The 10697-nt window shown below is 53.6% G+C and overlaps 1 protein-coding gene across 1 annotated transcript in view; it reads left to right on the top strand.

Annotated features, from left to right (window-relative positions):
- Positions 1-8446: 8446 nt before the first annotated feature.
- LOC106813876 (cytochrome P450 1A1-like) overlaps positions 8447-10697 on the top strand; it is an 8455-nt gene continuing 6204 nt past the window's right edge. Inside the window, exon 1 of the mRNA XM_014818122.1 lies at positions 8447-9007. Coding sequence (XP_014673608.1) covers positions 8504-9007 — 504 coding nt within the window. The 5' untranslated portion in view covers positions 8447-8503. The remainder of the gene's footprint in view (positions 9008-10697) is intronic.

Consider the following 10697-nt stretch of genomic DNA (forward strand, 5'->3'; position numbering starts at 1 on the left):
CTTTAGATTGGATTTAACTTTCTCTTTTAAACTGTATCAATTCAGGTGAGTACGAGATGATGTTCTCTCTTACCTGTCTGTCTTCGCTCTCTCGGTCCGCGCTCTTTTCTAACTATTTGATCTCTCTCTTCTAGCTGTGTCTCAGACACACGACACGCCACGGGCCGCACGGCAACGGCGTCGGTCCCCGTTCTAGCAAACAATTCAAATCATATATAGCTTATTGCCGCAGTCTCCACTGCGGCCCGGCGCAGGCCGGGTTACGCGGACGGCAAAGTCAAATGAAGGTTGAGTTTTTGCCTGGATTGCAGTGTACGGCAAAACAGCAGTTAAACCGAATCAACGCCGAGGTTTTGATACGTGTTCGGCTTCACGCCACGTCAGCAATGCGAAAATGTTTAATAATGATGAATCGCGCTTGACAGACATACTAGGGTATATCTAGAAAATGCCCCTCAATAAAACAATTTTAATCGGTGCATGTAGTTTCATGCAGTGATGTATATATTATGTACGTACTATGCCCCGAATAGTAGTGGTAGTACGTCCTTTGTTCCCCTCCCTGTTTTGCCACCCGTGACAACGGACATCATCCTTATGGCAAACAATAAAATTAAACCATTCGTTTACTTACACAGTTCGTAATCTTGCCATTAGATTCACGTTTTCTCCTGGGCAATTGTATGTGCGTGCCAAAGCTTTGCAGGTGATCAAAATTGAGTTTTTTCATTCCAAAGTTAGGCTTTAAAGCCGATCTTTTTCAGTTCTTGAGGCAATGTGTGTATCTCCTAAAGTAGACATTTTTTTTTTATAGTACTTCGTACTTCCCCAAATAACCCCTGTGTTTGATAAGATAAATAATATAATGTGGCGTGGTGTGCTGCATGAGGGTGGATTGGTGTGTAAATGTGTGTGAAGTTTGTGGGAGTGTGTTGAAGCGATTTCCCCGACGTCGTGATGTGTTGGCTGTTGTGTGCGCGGTGTGGGCAGTGTTGGGCGGGCTGTGTCCGCGTGTTGTGGTTGTGTGGTGTGCCTGTCTGGAGTGTGGAATGTGTCATGGGTGTGTGGGTAGTGTTTAGTGTGTGTCGGTATGGTGGGTGGTAGAGGTGGTGTGTGGGGTGGTGTGTGGGAGTGGTGTGTGTGGTAGTCGGTAGTGTGGCGAGGTGGTGTAGTGGGGTGGTGTGTGGAAGTGGTGTGTGGGGGAGGCTGTGGGGGCGGTTGTGGACCGGTGTCGGGCCGTGTGAGGGTGGAGTGTGTGGGTGGTGTGTGGGTGCGTGTGGGTGTGGTGGTGTGTGGGTGATGACAGAACGCCGGAGCAGCGCTCTTTGTGTGGGAGGTGGGGTGTGGAAGTGTGGCTTATACAGCGCCTTGGACTCGAGTGATGTGGCGGAGGGCAGTGACGCTGCGGTGTTTACTGCGGCGGGGAGTTGCTGTCGTGTGTGCGGGGCGGGGCGGCGGCTGTGTGGGTGGTCGGGGTCGTTGGGCGGTGGCTTGGGTGTGGGCGGTGGACTGTGGGTGGGGAAGTTACCACCTAGAAAAACGTTCTTAATCAGAAAATTTCGATGGTATTACCGCTTGAAGTACTACGGCGGAATCTGGCTGTGTGTGGGGCGCCCTGGCTCCAGGCCTGCGCAGCTCGCGGGCCAGGGTGTGGAAGGGGGGCCCCGGGCGGCGGGATGGTTGGAGGTGTGTGGGGTTGTCGGGGCGTCGTTGGTGCCGTGTTGGGGCGGTGAGTCATCGGACGGGTGTGCCCCAAGAGAACCACTCTGATGTCCGCCTCCGGGCTGAACTGCCACTAGCCAGGATTTCCACCGCGGCCGGGCAGGGAGTTTGGCTGCTGACACAAGGCCAAGCTATTGGGAGAAGAACGTACGACGGTGCCAGCGTGGGTCCTGGGTGGGCCATGGGAGACGTGGCTGGAGTACGCCAGGGAGTTGAAGCAGAACTCGGTCAGCCGCGCGCTCCCGCAAGCTCCACGCCCGAAACAGCAGAGTGAGTGGGCGCTGTGGGAGGTTTGACAGTGACACACCTACCGAAGTGTCGGCCAGCGCGTATACGTGCTTGGCCAGCCGCATGATAAAACGGGTGTGTAGAGCAGTGGGCGTGTGCCCACACGCCGAGCGCGGAGAGTACGAGGGCGAATCGTTGGGGCCAGATGCGCCGTGTAGAAGCGCAACGACTAGGAACAGGTTGGCACCGCATGACACCGGGCGGGCCACCACAGCACGCCGACGCACGACACGCCACTCCCAACCCACACACCCACACACCAGCCTCCACACACACCACACACACCAGCTCCAGCGATCACACGGTTCTGCCGGGGCAAACCTGCCCGATCTACCGTGAAGCAAGCAGACGACCAGCCGTGGACGCCGGAGGAGCTAGCCGACCCTGCCATGCAAGAGATACATGCGTGACGTCTCGGACGCCGAGTAGATCCCATGCGCAGGACTGCGGCCGGGTCGTTCCAGACAACTCGGCCCATCCCACTATTCCTCACAGGGCCGACGGAGTTATCCATATCGGGACCCCGTACACAACTAGGCCGCGGACCTATCGCGGCCCCGTGCCCCGGGTCCGCGACACCACTCCCACACAACGACCCCGCACCCGCCCAAGCCACAGATACGCGGAGCCGCGCGGACAACGACAGACCCAGCCACAACTACAGAGTCTCGACTTTCCCGACGACGAGGAGACACAGGCCACATCTATCGGCGCACCACGAGCCCACCCCCAGCACGAGAACACAGCGCACCACACAGCGGTACACACACTGCGCCAAACACAACACCATACCACCGAGCCACGCGACAGGCACCACACACACCCAGCACAACCACGACCCCACCGATAAACACCACGGCGGCTATCTCGCGCCACGCAACACGTGACGTAACGGTGAGCGCCACAGCGCAGCCAACCCACCACGACAGCGCGAGACCTGACCACCTAGACACCACCACCGGCCAGCGAGCGAGCACGAGCAAACGAGTAGCGGTAGCCCACGCAGACTGAATATGTCCAGCCACACCTCCGGGCCGCGCCGCCACCACCACACACATATATATATATTCATATATATGCGTCGTGAATAACCCCACAGAAGATACCCACAACCGGGGTCACGATTATCGGACCGAGGTGCAGGGCGTGCAAGCCTCCGACACGTCAGTGCAAGTACTATAAAAAAAAATGATTCTACTTTAGAGAACTAATGCACACATATGCCTCAAAAACTGGAAAACAGATCGCCCTTTAAAGCCTACTTTTAGAATAAAAAAAACTCACAGTGCATCCAGTAAATACTGTAACTGACTGTTAGCGACACCGCTCCGGACCCTTTGGTCAGAGCCTCTTCACTATGATGTCGAACCAAACCACGGCGAGCCTATATGCACGCCGAGCCTGTTGGGACCGGTGGAGAGCTAAACATACGCACAATTGTTCCTAGCCTAAGTGGAAGAGAGACCTAGATTCTATGCGTGAATACACGGTCTTTAGCGTGCTAATAATGGACTAAAGTAACTGAATTGGTGTGCTTACACCTAGAGTGTGGTGTGAGCAAAATACGATGTTATGATTGTCCGTTGTCAGCGACTCCGCTTGCGAGACAGGTGACCGAAAGACCGCCAGAGCTTTTTTGGACTCGGCCAGCAGGAAGGGAAGAACGTTATAGCGCACTACACGGACACTATGTTATACGGCTGGGTACAGAGTGATGGGTCGATCGAGGGAGTACTTGGGGTCCAGGTAGTTGTGCTGTGAGGGTGCGACGGCTTCCGGCTCGGTTAGCCATAACTGCCAGCGTGGACGCCTGTGCTCGGGTCTGTCGCTCCGCCGGTCCATCTGACAGTTGATGGCGTCCTGCACGCGCTGCATGAGAGTAAGAGAAGTTAGGAGCTCACTGGAAAAAGTGGCGGGTGTGTGGCGTAGTGTGAAAACATGCTGTCGGCGACGTATCGATAAATAAATTGAATTTATCAATCCCCTCTGGGCAGGGGTAAAGAACGTACCACTGCGACCAGTTTAAAATCGCGTGTTTTTTACTTTGGCAGAGTGGGACGCTGTTGGCACTTGGTTCTTGCGACGCAAACGGCCGTAGTTGGACAGACGAAGAGGACAGCCTTGAAGGGGCACTGATTGCTGAACCACAGTGGCATCAGTCTGTTTCTCGCAAGACGCGAGTGCATATACAGATTCATTATTAGAGACTAATTTCTCCATTGGCTGACGGCCCCGCGAGGCATCTTAGAATGGGGAGGAGTCTGGTGGATAACCGCTTTGAGGAGCGGGAGTTCCCGTGCGATGACCAGTCCAGATACAACGGTTATAATACAAAATACCCAGGTCTCGTGAGTCTGTTAGTTGGAGTGTGTGGGGGTTGGTAGGACTGCTGAGTTTTGAGCGTCCGTGACCCGCTGTGTACGAGCTTCCGAGTCCAAGGCGCAAAACTAAAGACTCAACCTTCATCTATCTTAGCATGAATGATAATGTGTGGGTGGCCCCGTCGCCCGGCTGTAAGACCCGGGGAGGCTGTGCTATGTGTCGCCGCTTGGCTCCTGCCACCGGTGTGTCATAGCTGGTGACGATCCCCTGGTGGGCTCCTCCGTTCCAGAGAGAGAACCAGAACGAAAGAAATAAAGTACTATGGGCAGTTCGACAATCCTCGCCGTTGCGAAACTCACAAAAGGACAGCTGCAAATCGTGCTGTCACGGTCTATAGGCGTAGAGTGGTTTGCGAGAGAGAGTGTCGATGCTGATGACCACCGTCCACCTGTGGACAGACTAGAACTGTGGGTCGCTGATTGTAGATCTGGCCCCGCGGGCCTGAGGCGTCTTGGCGCTGCCGAGCTCAATCTAGTGAAACTCTTCTTTCGCCATTGTCCGCTGGTGTGCGTGGGAAGAACCGATCTAGGGCACTTCAGCAGAAGCCACCGTTTGTAGGTGAGAGGTATCCCGAAATGAGGTAGAGAGACACTCGCAGAGCGCGACAGACGTGGTAGGGGACCACGCGAGACGAGAGACAGTCGATTACAGATGAGGAAGATCTAATGATGCGTTGGCCACCCCTTTGAGCGACTGCTGCGTGTCAAAGCCACTGAATTCACATATGTTAGTGAGAGAATATGATGAAAGTCAACACCTCCAGATGCTGAGCAGGAGGAGCAGAGGTGTGCGGGACGCGCGTTGGGCTCGGCGGAGAGAGAGCAGAGGAGAGGAACACGTCGCAAGAGGTAGTGCAACGCGGTAGGAGTTGTATCGACTTGGGCGCCGTTGACGCCGCTGGAGCCCCAACGGGGCGAGACACCGAGAAGAGTAGCAATGCACCGCTGGGAGGTGATGATCGGGCCGCCGCGCGAAGAAAACGGCGTCACCATGCAGGGGGGGAGAGCCGCCGCTGCGACGAGAAAGACTCGGCACACCCCGCGAGGGTGAAGATCGCCGGCGGCGAGAAAACGGCAACCACGCGAGGCGGTGAGATCGCCGTCGGCGAAGGAAAAACGGCACTCACCGCGAAGGTGAGATCGCCGGGCGGTGAAGAAAACGGTGATCCCATGAGCGGTGAGAGCGGCCGCGACCGAGGAAGGACCGGCAAACCACCGCGAGGTGATGATTCGCGGTCGCGCAAGAAAACGCGCGATCACCGCAAAAGGCTGAGATTGCCGTCGGTGAAGAAATACGCGCGATCACCATGAGGGTGAGCAGCCGCCGGCCGAGCGAGAAGACGAGGCAAGCACCAGAGGCGAGACAGAGGGAGTGAATCGCGCGAGTCCGCGAAGGAGAAAAAACGGAGACGATCAGACCGCAAGGGAGAGAGGACGACGATGAGAGATGAGCGCTCGGGCTGAAGAAAACGCGCGGATGCACCATCGAGGGTGAGAGCGCCGGCGACACAAGAAGACGAGCAACCACCGGTGGGTAGAGATCGCCGTCGCGCGAAGAAAACACGGCGATCACTGCGAAAGGCTTGAGATCGCCGGTCTGTTGTTCGCGGGGTGGAACCCGGAAGGAGACGGCGTGTGGGGATCAGCCCATGACCCGGGGTGGTTCGCAGAGCGCCGGCGACAGGACCGGAAGCCGAGCGTGGGCGGGCCAGAATCACGCGCTGGGGATGTGAGACTCGCCGCGCGGGCCGAAGAGAATATGGACGGAGGGAAAAGCCGCATCCCATGATGCTGAGACCCGGGAGCGATGCGCCTCGTTTCGGGGGTTGGTGTGGTGGGGCCGGGAGGGCTAGAAGCCTCCTCACGCCGGCCGGCGGGCCCATCGCCCTGATGGCAGCCGCGGCTACTCGAGAGGACGGGCGGTCTCCAGCGTTGATGAGTTGGATCGTGGCCCAGCCAAGGTGATAGGGCCTATCCTGCGGGGCCCTGTGTGAGCACGCCGAATGTACGGTGTGGGCGGATACGGAAACATGAAGGTGTGATCAGTCGGCGTTGTGCGTACGATTCCCACCCGCCTACCTCAGAACAGTTGAGAGCGTAAGCAGGCGAGTGGAAAGAGTGCGGGATGGGGTTTGGTGAGTGGAGCGCAAGACCAGGGGGCGCCCCAGCCGGGAAGACCGCATCCGTTCGCAGTTATTTTACGGTATTGCTGGTATGAGGGCGACGGGGAGAGGGAATGACTATAATCATGCACCTTAGGTTCGACGGGACGGAGCGCGTCGAGCGTCGATCGGCGGGAAAACTCGTGGGCCGGTCAACGCGGGAGTGAGCGAAGCGAGGTAGACTGGGTCCTGCCACGTGGGAGAAGTGGAGGCTGTGGTGTATTCCAGCCAGAAATTGAACGAGATCCGCCCGCAGGGGAGGGTCACCGCCCTTCTGCTGGCGAGAAGCGAGGAAAGAGAAAGGAGAGCAAGGAGTTCTAACATCTGGCTATGCCACACCCGAGGGTATCCACCGTCCATGATGCATGCACACTATATGCTGCGACGACACCAACGGTCTCCTAATAGCCAACAGACGAGGAACAGCATAATCCCTATGCGGGCTCAAGGAGTAACTCTTTGCACAGCCGCGCCTAATGAGCTGGAGCGAAGGCCCAATGGACTGGTCGGGCCCGCATAAGGTGCCTCGTAGAGAGGAGAGAGAAAGAGAGAGAGAGAGAGAGAGAGAGAGCGCGAGAGAGAGAGAGAGAGAGAGAAAGAGAGAGAGAGAGAGAGAGAGAGAGAGAGAGAGAGAGAAAGTCTATCTCGTACCACCTGAATTGATACAGTTAAAAAATGTTAAATCCTTTTCGCGCCTATGTGGAACATAGGCGCATAGGGTGGTGCCTTTTTCGTTTCAGTAACCCTGAGGCCTCGCAACTGCTTTCACAATAAATGCTACAGTAGGGCATTAGTCCACTGCGAGTTAACTTTCCATACTCTATCTCTATTTGCTGAATGCTAAGCAGAGAAGCCGCTTAGCATATTGTTACAAGTATGATGTGGCTGTATTGATACAAGAATACTTATATTATTCGCCTATTTTGCTACCAAGTTTATTCATGTTATTTGCACTTGTGATGTGCCGTTTATATATATATCCCTAAACATACTGGCAGTGCCTGGAAGAAATATCCCGTGTGTATTTCTATGTCCCACGTGCTTGTCGACTTTCATCCACCTTCTTGTTAAGGCCTATTTACAGGATGCGTCCTAGACGTACGTCTGTCGCATCAGTCAGACGCATACGTCCAAAACGCACCGTGTAAACTATGCGGTACGACACGATTTTTTTGTCCCCTGCGATATCGGATGCACTAGACGCATGTTCTAATTTCTTGCGACATTGTAAGCAGGACGCAAGAACTCGACCAATCAGGGGGGTGAGGTTGGGTCAATTGCTTAAGTCGCTTCGCGATGAACAGTGTTGACAGCATAGCATCCCCTGTGGATCACAGATAAACGTTCTGCAGCAGAAATTGGTTTCCTCATATTGGTTGTAGAGCGTTGGATTATTGGTGTGATCATTTCACGGAGTTCTTGGAAAGTCTCCATGTCCATCCTCACAAAATTTCGGAAGCGGGGTCTTCCTCCTCCAATTCTTTTTGAAGTACATGATACGCTCCAAGTTTGTCTATCCTGGCGATCTAAGGTCTTGCCCAAGCTCGTCTCCTTCTTTGCAAAATTTCATATTTTTTCTTAATTCCTGCCACAAGAAGAGACGCTATGGCAATTTTCTTCAGCCGTTGTGTACGTGTTCTCCCCATGGCGGCCTGCCCTGGAACTACTTGTCCTGGACGTTTGAACAAAACTCACCGTTGCGTCAAGGACGTATGCAAAAATCTGATAAGGCCTGGACATACGCCTAGGACGTATCGTGTAAATAGGCCTTTAAACACGTACACAGCAAGTCCGGAGCTGCACGCAGACCGTGCCTCGAGAAAACATATATCCCGCCTATTTCGTTCACGTCCTTGACGAGTGGGTATTTAATGCAGCCCGGGGCAAACGCAGCACTGCATAGACAATCTGCTCGCCTAGGAAAGGGTTCACAACTTCTAGCCTCTAACGATGGCGGTTGTAAGTGTAGCAGCGTGGCTCGCGCCTATGAACCTGGCTATCGTGGCTCTAGCCCTGTTTGTTGGCTACTTGCTACTGAGACCAAACCGCTGGCGAGGTAACCCACCGCCCGGCCCCAGCGGGTGGCCCGTCGTCGGCAGCATGTTCGAACTCGGCAAACGACCGGAGATATTTTTCAACAAGATGTCGGAGCGATACGGAAATATATTCAGCTTAAACTTGGGCCTTAGGCGCGTAGTTGTTGTCAACAGCTGCGAGACGTGGGCAGAGGCTATCGTAGAGAAGGGGCACATCTTTGCCGACCGGCCCGACCTTTTATCTTTCAAGCTACAACAAGATGGGGACCAAAGTCTCGGTGTGGCATTCACAAGAGCTTCGGAAATGCAACGCAAGAAAATCAAATTCGTTCGTGCGGCTTTGAATCCGGTCATCCCTGAAGTCGCCGAGAGGTTTAACACGATTATAGCGAGTGAAGTCGCGTTGCTAATGCAGGACGTCATTACTTAATGTACGGAAAGGTAATTAAGTGGGTGTCGCGTCGCTGCTGTTTCTTGATTTACGCGAGTTTGCATTACGCGAATTTGCAATAGCGCGTATCACCTTAATAACAATAAATTTACTTGAAGAATAACAAGAACAACACTACAAGAATAACTCGACGCGGCGACTGCCAGGCGCGTGGCGAGAACGTAAAATAAATGTGATGTTATTCATTGTATTAAGCGACCCGGAAAATGTCTAGAAATGTACGTGTGCATTGGTGGCTGTGCTTCGCTCCCGCTGCTGATGCGCAGGTAAAGGCCGATACTTGCCGATAAACTTCAAAATCGGGTATCGGAAAATGTCGCAAATAAGTCAAAATATCGGCAGTATCAGCGAATGTTGAAGTTGAAATTATGAAATCATGAAGTTAAATTGGTCCGTTAGATGAATCATCATTACTGTACAATGTGTGTGTGGGGGGAGGCTAGGGTAATCTTCCGGGGGTGGGGGTAATTGTTCTGGTGGGTAATTGTCCGGGTGGGTAATTGTCCTGGTGGGTAATTGTCCGGGTGGGTAATTGTCCTGGTGGTTAATTGTCCTGGTAGGTAATTGTCCTGGTGGGTAATTGTCCGGGTGGGTAATCGTTCTGGTGGGTAATAAGATTCGGGTTCGCTGGAAACTTATGACCAGCTTTAGCCGACTTACAACCAGGAACACAACAGTACGAAGGCATTTTAATTTGGTTATATCGCTACGATTCCTGTATCTTTACAACTGACTCGTTCGTTGCGCAATCGTTGAAACACCTCTAACTCCCGCTGCGCCACCTGGCGGAAAAGCTAGCGGCTAACCCCATTTCTTGCGACATTGTAAGCAGGACGCAAGAACTCGACCAATCAGGGGGATGAGGTTGGGTCACGTGCTTAAGTTTCTTCGCGATGAACAGTGTTGACAGCATGGCATACCCTGTGGATCACAGATAAGCGTTCTGCAGCAGAAATTGGTTCCCTCATATTGGTTGTAGAGCGTTGGATTATTGGTGTGATCCTTTCAAGAAGTTCTTGGGAAGTGTCCATGTCTATCCTCACAAAATTTCGAAAGCTTCCGGGGTCTTCCTCCTCCAATTCTTTTTGAAGTACATGATACGCTCCAAGTTTGTCTCTCATGGCGATCTAAGGTCTTGCCCAAGCTCGCCTCCTTCTTTGCAAAATTTCATATTTTTTCTTAATTCCTGCTACAAGAAGATGCGCTATGGCAATTTTCTTCAGCCGCCGTGTACGTGTTCTCCCCCATGGCGGCCTGCCCGTGAACTACTTGTCCTGGACGTTTGAACAAAACTTACCGTGTAAACAGATTCACCGTTACGTCAAGGACGTATGCAAAAATCTGATAAGGCCTGGACGTACGCCTAGGACGTATTGTGTAAATAGGCCTTTAAACACACACAGCAAGTCCGGAGCTGCACGCGGACCGTGCCCCGAGAAAGCATATATTCCGCCTATTTCGTTCACGTCCTTGACGAGTATTGAAACGTATTTAATGCAGCCCGGGGCAAACGCAGCACTGCATAGACAATCTGCTCACCTAGGAAAGGGTTCATAACTTCTAGCCTCTAACGATGGCGGTTGTAAGTGTAGCAACGTGGCTCGCGCCTATGAACCTGGCTATCGTGGCTCTAGCCCTGTTTGTTGGCTACTTGCTA

The sequence above is a fragment of the Priapulus caudatus genome, unplaced genomic scaffold (assembly GCF_000485595.1).
Source record: "Priapulus caudatus unplaced genomic scaffold, Priapulus_caudatus-5.0.1 Scaffold838, whole genome shotgun sequence".
NCBI classification, from domain to species: domain Eukaryota; kingdom Metazoa; phylum Priapulida; class Priapulimorpha; order Priapulimorphida; family Priapulidae; genus Priapulus; species Priapulus caudatus.